This window comes from Saccopteryx bilineata, chromosome 1 (assembly GCF_036850765.1).
Source record: "Saccopteryx bilineata isolate mSacBil1 chromosome 1, mSacBil1_pri_phased_curated, whole genome shotgun sequence".
Taxonomy (NCBI): domain Eukaryota; kingdom Metazoa; phylum Chordata; class Mammalia; order Chiroptera; family Emballonuridae; genus Saccopteryx; species Saccopteryx bilineata.
In genome coordinates this window covers 103,169,919-103,185,353 of record NC_089490.1, presented here as the reverse complement: position 1 = coordinate 103,185,353, position 15,435 = coordinate 103,169,919, and the positions used below count along the sequence as shown (strand labels likewise).

General features: G+C 40.1%; 1 protein-coding gene across 2 annotated transcripts; it reads right to left on the bottom strand.

Moving 5' to 3' along the window:
- Positions 1-2,317: 2,317 nt before the first annotated feature.
- SPIC (Spi-C transcription factor) lies at positions 2,318-14,158 on the bottom strand. Of its 2 annotated transcripts, XM_066253129.1 has the most exons (7): positions 14,088-14,158; positions 12,763-12,788; positions 12,124-12,217; positions 11,601-11,666; positions 10,728-10,840; positions 7,941-8,049; positions 2,318-3,041 (listed from the first exon to the last, which is right to left on the bottom strand). In XM_066253129.1, the coding sequence occupies exons 2-7, from the start codon at positions 12,763-12,765 to the stop codon at positions 2,614-2,616; spliced, it is 813 nt and encodes a 270-aa protein (XP_066109226.1). In that variant the 5' UTR covers positions 12,766-12,788; positions 14,088-14,158; the 3' UTR covers positions 2,318-2,613. The 2 variants fall into 2 exon arrangements, with proteins under 2 accessions (XP_066109226.1, XP_066109227.1); XM_066253130.1 differs by lacking the exon at positions 11,601-11,666.
- Between the last annotated feature and the right edge of the window lie 1,277 nt (positions 14,159-15,435).

Here is a 15,435-nt window from a genome sequence, read left to right as displayed (position 1 = left end):
AAAACTGATGATTGATGCTTCTCATCTCTCTCTGTTCCTGTCTGTCTGTCCCTGTCTATCCTTCTCTCTGACTCTCTCTCTGTCTCTGTAAAAAACAAAACAAAACAAAACAAACAAACAAAAAACCCACAAAAAAAAAAGTAAGAAAATGCTGGAACTGACTGAGGGCTTTTGGGAGAATTTTCAAAAGGAACCCATCAAACTGGTATTGGATTCAAGGACTAGGAGGAGAAAAAAATGTTGATGGAATTTTATTAAGTCATTGAATGATTTGTGTTGTAAACCCTCTTCACCACTTCCTCTTGGCAATCTTTGGTCAAGATTGATGTTCTTTATGAATGTTTTATACAGCGTATTTTCTATGTGGGAAAATGAATGTAATTGTTGAGTTCTACTTTAATAATAACATTTTTTGAAACTGTCTTAGTCTGTTCAGGTCATTATAATAGGATACCAGACTGGGTGGCTTATAAACAACAGAAATTTATTTTTCACAGTTCAAGAATTTGGTAAGTCCTCCAAGATCAAGGGGCCAGAGCTTTCAGTGACTTGTGAGGGCTGACTTCCTGGTTCAAAGATGTGCCGTCTTCTATCTTCATGTCATGGAAAGGGAGAGCTCTCTGGCGATCTCTTTTATGAGGACACTAAACTCATTCATGAGGGACCCACCCTCATGACCCAATCGCTTCCCAAAGACCCCACCTTCAAATACCATCACACTTGGGATAGGTTTCAACATGAGTCTTTGGGGTCTACACACTCAGTCCACAACAGAAATTCAGTCTACATGTGGAAATGGCCAATATCAAGTTAGCCTCCATTTCCTCACACTAGATCTGCCACTTTTTTTTATTTCTACTAGATTTATTGGGGTAACAGTGGTTAATCCCATTATATACATTTCAGGTGTATAATATGTCTGTATAATCAATTGTGTGCTCACCACTCAAAGTCTAGTTTCCTTCTATTACCATATATTTGATCCTCTTTACCCTTTGTCCACTCCCTACCTCTTTCCCCTCTAGTATACATTATTCTGTTGTCTGTATCACAGGTTTTGTTTGTTGCTTTTTTGTCTTATAACCTTTTCTTAAGAGTCCCTGGAGAAGGAACAGCACCAGGAGGACACAAAGAAGAGAATGGGGATGCTACAAAGTGGATAGGGCTAGTTCCAGGAGACCCTTGGCTTGGATGAAAATGGTCCATGTAGTTTAGAAAGCTCTTCTACTTCGGGGTTCTACAGGTGCCACATGCATGATCCTGCCAAACAGGAAGTAGGAAGTATTTCTTTGCAGAGTTCCTTATGGAATGTGGAGATTAAACCATAGCTTTTAAGCCAGACTGACTAAAGTCTGGCTTCTCTCTGGGTGTATTATTTGATAGTCTGTATCATTTATCAAAGTTTTCCTTTTTTTTTTTTTTTTTCCTTTCAACTATTCCAGTTTGGTCTCAGATGGGCTAGTTCAAGGGAAAAAGATTATGTTCCAAAGTTGGTCAGGAAGGAAAGCTAATAGGGCAAGAGCACCTCCTTGTGGCTGAGTGGCAGGTAAACAAGAAACATTAGCTTCTAGATCAGGGGTCCCCAAAATTTTTACACAGGGGGCCAGTTCACTGTCCCTCAGACTGTTAGAGGGCTGGACTATAAAAAAACTATGAAAAAATTCCTATGCACCCTGCACATATTTTAAAGTAAAAAAACAAAACGGGAACAAATACAATATTTAAAATAAAGAACAATTTAAATCAACAAACTGACCAGTATTTCAGTGGGAATTATGCTCCTCTCACTGACCACCAATGAAAGAGGTGCTCTTTCCAGAAGTGCGGCGGGGGCTGGATAAATGGCCTCAGGGGGTCGGTCTCATGCAGCCTGCGGGCCGAAGTTTGGGGCCCGCTGCTCTAGATCTACCCAGGGAAGAGAGCAAAGCAAGGAAATCATTTGTGGGAGGTATAAGCTTTCCTTAAGTTAGGTGGCATTTTCCCTAGTATTTCATTTCTTTGGCACCACAGGGTTACAGACCATGAGGTCTGAGTGCAGAGAAACGTAAGTTCAGTATTGCCAATGAAAATTGTAAAGCCATTAAATGTATTTTAGCATGAAATAAACAATCATTGCAATCACTTTTTGTTTTGTTGTTAAAGCCATCAGATATCTTTTAGTGCTTTTTTTGTTTGTTTGGTATGGCAGAAAAATAATGTTTTAAATAAATAAATAAAACAAATCCTCTTTACTGGTATTGTTAATCTAGAAAAAAGTATTACAGAGACAACAGTGAGAGCAAGGACATTTATTCTATGCTTTCAAATGGGACTTGATCATTTTAACATTGTTCACTGGCAGAATGTTACTAGACCAAGCTACTATAAATGATATGCTATTTAACTTAAAAATAGCAACAATGAAGTGTTTTTCCTCTTCAGCATTGTTTCAAGAGAAAAATCTTGACATTTTTGCAGAGATTCTTTTTAATTTAATTTTTATTGAATTTCTTGGGGTGACATTGGATAATAAAATTATATAGGTTTCAGGTGTACAATTCTATAGCACATCATCTGTATATTGTATTGTATGATCAGGGATTTCTAATGTCAGGAAGTCATAATATGTAATAATTAGCAATCAGGGTAACTTCGCTCATGGTAATTGGCATATGTATAATTACAATTTGCATTCCAATTACTTAAACTTAGATATCTTTGATCAGGTTGCACACACTGTGAGTAGAAGATCTCTTTTTCCAAGAAATAAGTTGGACAGAGTCTTTGGAGAATGGCCTCACTGAATTGGTAGGTTAGTTTTCTCCGAATTTTGGTGATTTCCCCAGTTCTTCCATAATTCCTCAGTGCTCGGGCCATTTTCTGGTAGGTCATGGTCTTTCGGTTGCCTTTTCTTTTCCCCCAAAGCTGGGCAAGTTTTTCTTTGTTTTTTGATACAAACTGAAAGATGCCTTTGGTTCTATCTACCCACTGAATACAAGACACCATATCAGGATTACACAGGGACTCGTGAAGGTATTCAAACAGTCGGAGCTTCTTCCTGCCTAAAATGAAGAAAACAATGTCATACTCCACTCATTATATCAAGGCACATCCTCACGAAGGGTTTGTTGAGTGACTACAGTGTGAAAAGCAGCACTAGGGCTGATTTTTCTCCTACTCATCCCCCTGGTGTGAATTTATGACATCATTTTTATGGGATTTGCAAGTCAAGGGTCTGTTTGACCTATCAAGTTTCTTTTTCTTTTTTATATCCTTTTTTTTTTTTTTTTTTTTTACAAGGACAGAGAGAGAGAGTCAGAGAGAAAAATAGACAGGAACAGACAGACAGGAACAGAGAGAGATGAGAAGCATCAATCATCAATTTTTCATTTTGAGACCTTAGTTGTTCTCATTGATTGCTTTCTCATATATGCCTTGACCACGGGCCTTCAGCAAATTGAGTAACCCCTTGCTCGAGCCAGCAACCTTGGGTCCAAGCTGGTGAGCTTTTGCTCAAACCAGGTGAACCCACGGTCAAGCTGGCGACCTCGGGGTCTTGAACCTGGGTCCTTCTGCATCCCAGTCCGACGCTCTATCCACTGCACCACCACCTGGTCAGGCACCTATCAAGTTTCAACTGGACCTTTCTGTACTGGAGAAGTGGCCAAAAATTATGTACCAGCCTTCAATGAAAAAGGGAAGCCTTTTAACCTGAGTCATTTGTCATGCAGTCCTTCTTTAGAGTTAAATCTTAATCAGCGGTTTTATGCCATGTTAAACTTTCTGCAGATCAACACAACTGAGCAAAATGGATGGCAAAGTTTAAATTTATTTATTTTTTTAAAAAGGGGAAGGGGGGAGGAGCAGGAAGCATCAACTCCCATATGTGCCTTGACTGGGCAAGCCCAGGGTTTTGAACCAGCGACTTCAGTGTTCCAGGTTGACACTTTATCCACTGCGCCACCACAGGTCAGGCTGTATGGCAAAGTTTAGTGGTTTTAAAGAGAAGCCTCAAAAGCCATTTGAAGGTCTTTATTCAAAGGAAGTAAGGATTTTGAATCCATTGAAATGTAAAACACTATGCAAATCTAAGTAAAATCAATACAAATTCTTAGATAAAAATGACAACCTTGGGTCTCCATAATTTCTTGAAAAATAAAGTATAGAGCCCTGGCTAAGTAACTCAGCTGGTTAGAGTGTCATCCCAATATACCAAGTTTGTGGGTAGAATCCCTGGTCAGGGCACATACAGGAATCAACCAATGAATGTATAAATATAAATAAGTGGAACAACAAACCAATGTTTCTCTTTCTTTAAAATCAACAAATTTTTAAAAATTAAAAAAGAAAAAAAATGAAGTATAAAAAAATTATAGTGGAAAATGCCAAAATATCTTCAGGGCATTTTTGCATTGTTTATGAGCAATGACAATGAGCACTGTGATATTTTTCATCGCTGTTATATAAAATGACACTGCCAGACTTTTTACTGCTTTAGGAACACAGCTCTTTGTATTTCAGAATAACTAAGCGGAGGAGCGTTGGGAAGATTTGTTGTGGTTTTTGTTTGTTTGATTGCATTTCTTTAGCAAAACAGAGAACAAAGGTGACAGCCATTTTGTGACTTCTGAATTGGCCCGTCAATGCCATGCCTCACCGGATCTGTCAGGAGCTAAAAAAAAAAAAATCTATGGCCAAATTCCATTTTCCCCTTGAGAAAGTAGAATAGTGGATTCCCAAACTGCTTTAAATAGCCTCTGGGGAGTATTATTCTTGCATCAGTCATTATTCATCCAAAAACCTCAAAGGTTTTTATGAAGATTATCTTTTGCATTGTATTATCTTGAGTTTTTGAATTGAGAAATGAAAGGGACTTACCAAAAACATCATAAATTAAAATTCCAACCTTAAACAAACTCTGCCTCTCATCCTGTGGTCAGTCAATTATAATGGCTCCTCATCCTTCTCTTTTAAAATGTTTACATTTTTATTTTTTTAAACATGAAAGTCTTATATTCTCGTGGTGAGTGATTAAAACAGAAGAATAAAGTGAAAGAAAAAGTTCGTCTACACTACATATTTCTAGAAAGTGTTTTTCTTATTTTTTATATATACACATACATGTATATCCTTTAAAAATTACAAGTGGTATCATACTATTTTGCACTTTTTGTTTTAGTAAATGATGTATTAATAAATTAAATCATAGAACAACACAAAGATTAGCTATAGGTAGAAATACCAAACTGCTGACAAGGGTTACTTCTGGGGCACAGCATGAGAAGAGAGAAGAATCACTTCTACTTACGCTTTACATAGATTTGAATCATTTGAATTTTTACAAAGTGAATATTATTACCTTTGAATTTTGGAATTTAAAAAAGTAAATGTATTTTAAAGGGTTTTTTTCCTGTATCAATATATAAGGTATGCCTTCAAGCCTTTGAGTAGCTATATATGTTCTACATTATACATGCACTTTTCCCCCCAAAAATGAATTCACAAATTATTATTTCATTCTGTTTTAAATGTATTTCTATTTCAGGTCAAAGATGAGGCTTTCAAAACAGAGAATGTGAATGATTTGTCTCCTACTAGCAGAACTCCACAACAAAAAACATCAATGAAAAGATAAAGGCGCCCTGGCTGGTTGGCTCAGTGGTAGAGCATCGGCCTGGCGTGCAGAAGTCCCGGGTTTGATTCCCGGCCAGGGCACACAGGAGAAGCGCCCATCTGCTTCTCCACCCCTCCCCCTCTCCTTCCTCTCTGTCTCTCTCTTCCCCTCCCTCAGCGAGGCTCCATTGGAGCAAAGATGGCCCGGGTGCTGGGGATGGCTCCTTGGCCTCTGCCCCAGGTGCTAGAGTGGCTATGGTCGCAACAGAGCGACGCCCCGGAGGGGCAGAGCATCGCCCCCTAGTGGGCAGAGCGTCGCCCCCTGGTGGGCATGCCGGTGGATCCCGGTCGGGCGCATGTGGGAGTGTCTGACTGTCTCTCCCCGTTTCCAGCTTCAGAAAAATACAAAAAAAAAAAAAAAAAGAAAAGAAAAGAAAAGATAAAGGCTTGCCTGACCAGGTGGTGGTGCAGTGGATAGAGCATCAGACTGGGATGCAGAGGACCCAGGTTCGAGACCCCGAGGTCACCAGCTTGAGTGCAGGCTCATGTGGTTAGAGCAAAGCTCACTAGCTTGGACCCAGGGTCGCTGGCTCAAGCAAGGGATTACTCACTCTGCTGTAACCCCATGGTCAAGGCACATATGAGAAAGCAATCAATGAACAACTAAGGTGTCTCAACAACAAAAAAAACCTAATGATTGATGCTTCTCATCTCTCTGTGTTCCTGTCTGTCTGTCCCTATTTATCCCTCTCTCTGACTTTCTCTCTGTCTCTATAAAAAAAATTTTTTTTAAAGATAAAGGCTTTACACCTTGAAGTGAGTTATAGTTGATTAGCTATTTTAAAAAAATGGGTGTAAAGCTAAACAGAGGTAGAAGTGTTATTCTCCTTATATTAAACTACTACCACAGTTCAATATTTAATACCAATATTCCATGAAACAATTTTATTATTTCTGTGATTTTTAAAAATACACTATTCCTCATTAAATTAGAATATTACTGCATATTTAGAATTTTATAATTGTAGGATATGGTATACCATTTTTATAGGAACAAAACTAGTTTTTCTAAAAATATTCACTTAAAATAATTCTAAGTAACTACTATTAAGTATAATTTTTAAAACTGCATCGTAGGCCCTGGCTGGTTGGCTCAGCGGTAGAGCGTCGGCCTGGCGTGTGGGGGACCCGGGTTTGATTCCCAGCCAGGGCACATAGGAGAAAAGTCCATTTGCTTCTCCACCCTTCCCCCTCTCCTTCCTCTCTGTCTCTCTCTTCCCCTCCCGCAGTGAGGCGTGCCGGGTGGATCCCGGTCGGGCGCATGTGGGAGTCTGTCTGTCTCTCCCCGTTTCGGGCTTCAGAAAAATACAAAAAAAAAAAAAAAAAAAACCTGCATCGTAAAATTGAGATGCATCTTACGTACGTGTGTACCTTACATACCCACAAACACGGTAGGTGAGTTCCCATTTTTACTCTCACCAACTGAACATTGTGAGGAACATTCTAATACAAATATGTGTATATATGCATATACACATATCTATGGTATTTTGAGAAACTATTCGCAGTGCCAGGCTATGAGTATAATGTTTTACAGAGGTTTTCTCATTAAATTTTTACAGCAACCTTACAATGTCTGTACAATTATTATTTGTTTTTTGAATAAGGATCCTCCTGTGGTACAGAGGGTTAAGTGACTTGCTCAGGCTCACACAATTAAACCAGAGCTCACACACTCAACCACTGAGTTACATAGTCCCATAGTCAAAAGATACGAACACTTAAAATTTTTATAGGTGCTGTCAAACTGCCTTACAAAACTTTGGAACAAATTACACTTTCTCCAGTAGTGTGTGTGAATGTGTATGGCTCACATCTTAGCCATCAAAGGCTACTTTTGCCCCTCTGCTTGATGAGATCATCATCATCTTAATTTATGCAGTCAAGGCTTCAAATTTATAATATCAAATTATTATTGAACTGTTTTTTTGAAGAAAACTTAATAAAAAAAGGTGATTTCTATCCTAAGGGCTTCACAATTGGAATAAGATTGCTAAAATAACTTGTGAAAAACTTCCCTCTTTCATATCTAAAATAGAATATATACACATTTTTTATTGTGCTAAGTGGACAATTTGCAGCTTCAAATCTCTAAGAAGCAATAGGGAAGGTTCACCCAAGATGAATGGCTTAGAGTGGTTCAGTCTGTCTGACTTTAATTATGCTCAATTGTCATTAAACAATGTTTTGCAAATACTAGTCCAAACTCAGATATGAAATTCCCCAAAGCTGCTTTGAGGGACACTTTTTTTTTTTTAACCTGAACGATTAGTGATGGGTTCACGTACCTCTTCCTCCCTTTTGCTGGAGAACTGGAGGTTGTACCAGCTGGTTTTCAGGGATGTTCTGCAGAGGTTGATGAATATTTCCTTCAAAACAGAGGTCCGGAGCACTGTTCTATACAAACAGTACAGGAGGATGTTAAACGGGACTTTCCATGTAGCCCCCAGTTAGTGGCTAAAGTTAAAAGCTGGGGGCAAAAAAGAGTGCTAAACATCTTTTAAATTCTATAAAACACTTCCCTCAATGGCAGCCAGATATCTCCTAGAGCAGAGCTAGAATATGTGAAGAGGACCTAGGAAAAGAGGGTAGCCCTGGCCGGTTGGCTCAGTGGTGGAGCGTCAGCCTGGCGTGCAGAAGTCCCGGGTTCGATTCCCGGCCAGGGCACACAGGAGAAGCGCCCATTTGCTTCTCCACCCCTCCCCCTCTCCTTCCTCTCTCTCTCTCTCTCTTCCCCTCCCGCAGCCGAGGCTCCATTGGAGCAAAGATGGCCCGGGGGCTGGGGATGGCTCCTTGGCCTCTGCCCCAGGTGCTAGAGTGGCTCTGGTCGCGACAGAGCGACGCCCCTGAGGGGCAGAGCGTCGCCCCCTGGTGGGCGTGCCGGGTGGATCCCGGTCGGGCGCATGCGGCAGTCTGTCTGACTGTCTATCCTCGTTTCCAGCTTCAGAAAAAATACAAAAATAAAATAAAAAAGGGGGTAAAATTTGGGTTTGTGAGGACTTCCATATTTGCTTCCTCCTGTAAGAAAAGACAGAGTATGTTTTCTCTCCTTCCACCTAAAAATACCCGATGAGAAAGAAAGAGCTAAAAGTATCAGCAATAAAGGAAGATGGTTTGCATTCCTGCTTTGGATGACCATCCAGGCAAGAGAGGGTAGAGGAGAAAGATGGCAGCCACAGGAGGGGAGAGCCAAGAGAAGGGACGAAAGGAAGCAGCCTGAGCTCTTGCCATCACCTCGGACAAGGATACGAGGGTGTCCGTGGGTTATTTATACTCAATAGAAGGGGCTGGACTGGAGTCATTTACCACATCATGTACAGGAGGGCTGCCCAACAGACATAGACGTCCCAACCACAAGAGGCACAGTGCTGTGTGTATGCCAAGGTGTGGGAACTGAAGTGGAATGAAGGTTGCCAGATTTAGTAAATAGATATATTGGGTTCCCTGTTTTTTACCTGCCCTAAGTGGAGACAGCAGAGCTTAAGCTGGAACCAAAAATATTCTCTTCATAGAAATGTCTCGTGGACAGGCCATGACAGACCCATGTACAAGGTCAGAAAAAGGACTTTTTATATTGCATGGTTGCAGTGGACTGAAGAAAAAAAAATCATTTTATAGTTACACCCCACCACAGTAAGACTGCTTTACTAAAAGAACAGAAGGCCTTAGCCGGTTGCCTCAGTGGTAGAGCATCAACTTGGCATGTGGAAGTCCCAGGTTCGATTCCCGGCCAGGGCACACAGGAGAAGTGCCCATCTGCTTCTCCATCCTTCTCCCTCTTCTTTCTCTCTGTCTCTCTTCCCTTCCTGCAGCCAAGGCTCCATTGGAGCAAAGTTGGCCCGGGCACTGAGGATGGCTCCATGGCCTCCTTCTCAGGTGCTAGAATGGTTTTGGTTGCAACAGAGTGATGCCCCAGAGGGGCAGAGAATCACCCCCCGGTGGGCTGCCGGGTGGATGCAAGAGTCTGTCTCTCTGCCTCCCCACTTCTCACTTCAGAAAAATACAAAACAAACAAACAGAAAACCCCCACATGAATGGAGAGATAGATGGCAGGAACACTTCCTTTTGCAGGAGGCTGCTGAAATATCAATTAATTGGTTCAGTACTGGTAGTTAGCTCTGAGCTGGGGGGAGGCATGACAAGGTTAAGGTCCTAGCTGGTTGGCTCAGTGGTAGAGCGTCAGCCTGGCGTGCGGGAGTCCCAGGTTCCATCCCCAGCCAGGGCACACAGGAGAAGCACCCATCTGCTTCTCCACCCTCCCCCTCTCCTTCCTCTGTCTCTCCCTTCCCTTCCTGCAGCCAAGGCTCCATTGGAGCAAAGATGGCCCAGGCGCTGAGGATGGCTCTGTGGCCTCTGTCTCAGGCGCTAGAATGGCTCTGGTTGTAGCAGAGCGACGCCCCAGATGGGCAGAGCATTGCCCCCTGGTGGGCATGCCAGGTAGATCCCGGTTGGGCACATGCGGGAGTCTGTCTGACTGCCTCCCATTTCCAACTTAAGAAAAATACAAAAAATAAAAAAAAAATTTAAAAACCAGGTTAATACAAAATCACAGGTAAAGCCAATGCAGGGGATGTTTGTGCCTTTATCCTCTGGCTTTTAGGGAACTATTATAACATTTTTGCAATTTTCCGGGTGGACTAAAGAGAAGCAGTGATGTTAGAACCTTAAAAACGCCTCCTTTTTTATGGAAGTCATTCAAACCTGCCTGCAGCTCAGTGAAGAGCAAGGACAAGGGGCAGTTTCCTGCTTGTCAGCATTGCCTATCATCACCCACATTGACTGTCAAAATCAGAGCGCTGATGGTGACCATGAGCAAGCATTTTTCAGTCAGCGCTCTCTTTAAGCTCGGTGTCAGTGGGCATGCGCCAACTGCCAAGGAGAAGGCTTCTGCAAATGATAAATCTGCCTGTAATCGAGGGGGGGGGGGGTGTCTCCCAGCTGAGTACTCGCTATCACTGTTCTCCAGTTATAGACAGGCTCCTCTGGCTTCTGCAAGGGGAAGGCTTCTGCAAATGATAAATCTGCCTGTAATCGGGGGGGGGGGGGGGGGGGGGGTCTCCCAGCCGAGTACTCACTATCACTGTTCTCCAGTTATAGACAGGCTCCTCTGGCGGCAGCACTCCATAGCAGCCGGAATTTCCTCTGACATGAGGACAGTGGTTGATGAAAGTCAGGTAGTTTTTGTAATCTGATTTAAAAAACAAAGAAAGAGACTGAAAAAGTTTATATTTCTTTGTGTGTGGGTATGCTTATCCGTTGCTCCCACCCGTGCTCTTTTATCAGTTCGCGTTTCCCTGCGTTGTTCATTGCATTGTGCTAGTGTTACAGAGGCTCTTTCACACAGTCCATTGCTCCCACTAGAGCAGTGGTCCCCAACCCCCGGGGCCGTGGACCGGTACCGGTCCGTGGGCCATTGGTACTGGTCCGCAGAGAAAGAATAAATAACTTACATTATTTCCGTTTTACTTATATTTAAGTCTAAACAATGTTTTATTTTTTAAAAAATGACCAGATTCCCTCTGTTACATCCATCTAAGACTCACTCTTGACTCTTGTCTTGGTCAAGTGATACATTTATCCGTCCCACCCTAAAGGCCGGTCCGTGAAAATATTTTCTGACATTAAACTGGTCTGTGACCCAAAAAAGGTTGGGGACCACTGCACTAGAGCGTGTACCCCCTGCAGGTCGAGATCCCATGATTCCTTTTATCTTGGAACTTCCCATCATACCCTGCCCTCATCTAGATTATACTTGTATAGTCTATGAGATAATAGGTAAAGAAGACTAGAATACTTATTTTTCCAAACAGAATATATAATATGTTGGCCCTGGCTAGGTAACTCAGTTGGTAAGAGTGTCATCCCCATACACTAAGGTTGCGAGTTCCATCTCCAGTCAGGGCATATACAAGAATGAACCAATGAATGCAAAAATAAGTGGAACAAACCAATGCTTCTGTCTCTCTCTTTTTCTTCCTTTCTCTCTCTCTTCCTTCCTTTCTCTTTCTTTCTCTCTAAAATAAAGAAAGAAAACTGTCTTTGCCTAGCACTTTAAAGCCCTTTATGCTATCATATTATTTATATATATTATATTATGTAGATATATATATATATATAAAGTATATATGATTGGTGGAATAAGATAAATTAGACTAATTGTAAAACCCTTTCTGAACAGTAAAAATTATTTTTCTATTAAATAAATATTATGTCAACCACTTATGCTTAACAGCAAATAATTCTATTTCTTAGGATTTCTGTGTGGGATGTCATTCTCTAGATTCTCTGCATTTTTATATGTACGACTTTATTTAGGCTATGTAACCCTGGATGCATTTTGCCTTTGTTAGAATTAACTCTGGATGCGTTGAGTAAAAATGATCTTCTCCGTTCTAACTGTTATTTTTATATATATGTATGTTACCAGCAAGCCGTGTTATGCAGCAGCAGAAGAAGGGACTGGCATTTTACCTGGGGAGTACTGAAGATCTCCAGCCGAATGTTGCCTCAGTACCTCAAAAGCATCTTCGAACGCCTGGCCCAGCTTATCTTGTTCAACACAAGCCTGTTAGAACAATGGCAGAACTCTGGAGTTGTGAAATTCCCAACTGAACTTAATTTGGCTTATATAAAACAGGGTCTTTCAACACTGCTGACATTTTAGGTTGGCAAAGTCTGTGGTGCGGGGCTGTCCTGGACACTGTAGGATGTTTAGCATCATCCCTGGTCTCTAACCACTAACTAGATGCCCATAGCACTCTAACAGTTGTGACAACCAAAAACCTCTCCAATATATTCATATACCCTGGTTGAGACCCACTGCTCTATAAATAGAGATCAGTATTCATTCTATAACATAGTATTTAACACTGTAAAATTTTAGCAAGGCGTTGTATAGCTGGAGGCTGATTTGGAAAAAGGATCAAGGAATTATCTTTAATCAAACAGAATCTGAATTGTTACTTAAAAAGGAAATGCTCTTAATTTCAAAAGCGTGTCTCTAAGACTTCACATAGAACTGTTTTACAAACCGTTTCACTTTTATTAATCTGATTGTATATTTTATTTTCAGAGTGGAGGATGAATAAAGATTTTTAAGTGACAACTTACCATACTTCATTAGTAAATTGGCAGTTCTGAAAAAGATTAATATTTAAAATGAATCTCCAAGTTAAAATATCTTACTTGAAATATTTTCTAAAAATGTCTTATATAAACCAAAAGTACCACCTACTTAATCCTATACTTCTCACAAAAATTAGGGGATATTTCAAAATGAACATGAAGCTATAAAATATCCCCTAATTTTTATGAGCAGCATATTTAATGAGTACAGATTTTCTATGATTTTTTTTGCTTTTCAATCAATCACAAAATTTCTTAAATTTAAAAAAGCTAAATAGAGTTAATTACCTAAGTTGCTTAATTTATAAGAGTATGAAAATAAGAATATATGTAAATATTTCAAAGAAATTTAAAAGTATTTCAAAATTCTGAAAAATTAAAATTCTTGTTACCTTAGCATAGATATTTATTTATAACTAATTTTTTTTTTAATTCTGATGTAATATAGCCTTCAGAGAATCGGTAAAAGACATGTTTTTTCTCTCATGCAACGTAGACTTACGTTATGAATAAAATATACGTGCTTTTTGAGACCCATCCATGGAATTTCTAAAATCCTGAGTTAAGAACTCTGGTCTACAATTTTATATTATCTACTTTCTTAGTCCTGTATGTAATTTAGATTTTGTTTTAAAAAACAGTTATCACACAGTCCCCCATTAAATATGTAATTCCAAGTTCTATAAAACTACACATACACACACAAAAGTAAATAAATCCGCATAACAAGAAAGAGCATGTGGTGAAGCCAACATTGTTTATCATTGCATTTAGCACACCACACAACTGTTCATGTCAGTTAAAAAGAATATTTTTTAAAAAGCCATATAAAAGGTAGCTATGTGAGGTGATGGATGTATTAACTAACCTTATTGTGGTAATTATTTCCTAATATGTGCTAATGTCAAATTCCCATGTTGTACACCTTAAATTTACACACTTTACTAAATGTCAAGTATACCTCGCCAAACTGGGGAAAATGCATTTTAAAAAAGCATTGTCAGTGACTTTAAATTAAATATGCCGCGACTCATAAGTGCCAAAGCAAAATGCACCATTGTCGTCTTTTGAGTTAATTACTTAAATGAAGCTATTCTTTTTTAGTACAATACACCCTACCAAACGATCATAACTCTTAAAAGTAGCAGACTCAAAAGGAAGAAAAAAGTTTGAGAACGTATTGATCACTCAACTGCTTAATATTTCTTGTGTTGAAACAGGTAACCAATGAAAAACACTCATTAGGCCAAAGGAGAACATTAATAACAGTTTTTACAAGGTATTTTGAAAAGCATAAGCTGAACACTTACCAGGGAGACACTTCAACCCTTTACAAAGATGTTTCATTAAGATCAGAATTGTTAAGACAGAACTGTCAAGAACTCACTGGCAGAGTTGCATTAAATAGCTGTTTTTAAGGAAGTGCTACAAAAGGGGATTTTTTTAAAAGATACAGTGCCTTCATAATTTCTATTTCATGATACAGCCAGTAGACAACAGGGGCTATTATTTTGAAGAGGCGCAGAATAGTTTGTATCTTATGGGCCAAAACCATTAGAACAAACCCCATGAAACCCCCACTCAGCTTAAGTTTCAGCCCCGCCTGCCCACACAGCCCCGTTGGAAACCTCTGACTTGTACAATGCTTGCCCATCCTTTTTTTTTTCTTCATATTATTCCTATTACTTTTCCCTTGATCCTGGACCTTATATTGCCTTTCTTGCTCAGACTATTAACAGCCTCCACTCTGACATTCCCAAATCAGTCTCTTTCCTCTCAAACTTCCTTACTCACACTCATTCACTGATCGCCTTACTCAGAGATCTTAAAGGCATAAACCCTTGCCCTGGCATTTGAGGCTGTTCACTGCAGCTTTAGTGTTATTGGCTATTGTTCATTTAAGAGGAGAAAATGGATCCAGGCAATGAACCTTCCCTTCACCCTTGGATCCAATAGAGGCTCCAAAATGGTTAGGAGAGGCCTATGGATGGTGCTGTAGCTGTAAATGCTAGAAGAATTCTCTTGTTTAGCTTGAAGGTTTATTTGAGACGATTCTTGGTGGCTTTGATGGAAACTGTGAGCTGCTCCGTCCACCTATAAAGCTTCCTCCCAGTCCATCCATTTGTCCATTTACCCCTTCCCTCTTACCTGTTCATCAGAGGTCAATCTACCATCCACATGTGCCAGGTGGAAATAAACTTCTCCTCTGAAGTGCACGCCGCACGTAACCTTCTGCCATTTTAATAGATGTCGTATTTAGCCAGGGGGGAAAACCACCTAAGAATTTTTGTAAGCCTTGTGGGTGGGGGAGAGGTTGTCTGTTTTGCATTGTTGGAATCTGAAATCACCATTGATATGGGACTATTGTTCTAGACCAACTACTTAATTAACCGAATTTGTTATGCAAATATAAACACACATCCCCTCTTCTGAAATGTAGATGTTGTGTTTTTAATCACTACTGTTGATGGGTTTTTAATCTGTACCGTGTGCAAACCTATGCCCTTCACAGCTCACTTTTTTTATTTGGTTCATTTATTCAACAAATATATATTATTGAGCACGGTCTTGGGTCCAAGCATGACAGCCCTGTTTAAATTCTATGAGGAGAAATGACTTAAAAACAAACGAGAAGTATGAGATAATAGTAAGTGCTGA

Excerpts from the sequence above, each read along its gene's own strand:
- SPIC (XM_066253129.1), bottom strand. Across the intron at positions 11,667-12,123 it reads AGATCTTCAGTACTCCCCAG|AGAGAAAGAAAGAGAAAGGA; the intron begins GTAAAATGCCAG and ends TCTTTATTTTAG. Across the intron at positions 10,841-11,600 it reads AGAGAGAGACAGAAGCATTG|ATTACAAAAACTACCTGACT; the intron begins GTTTGTTCCACT and ends TTTTTAAATCAG.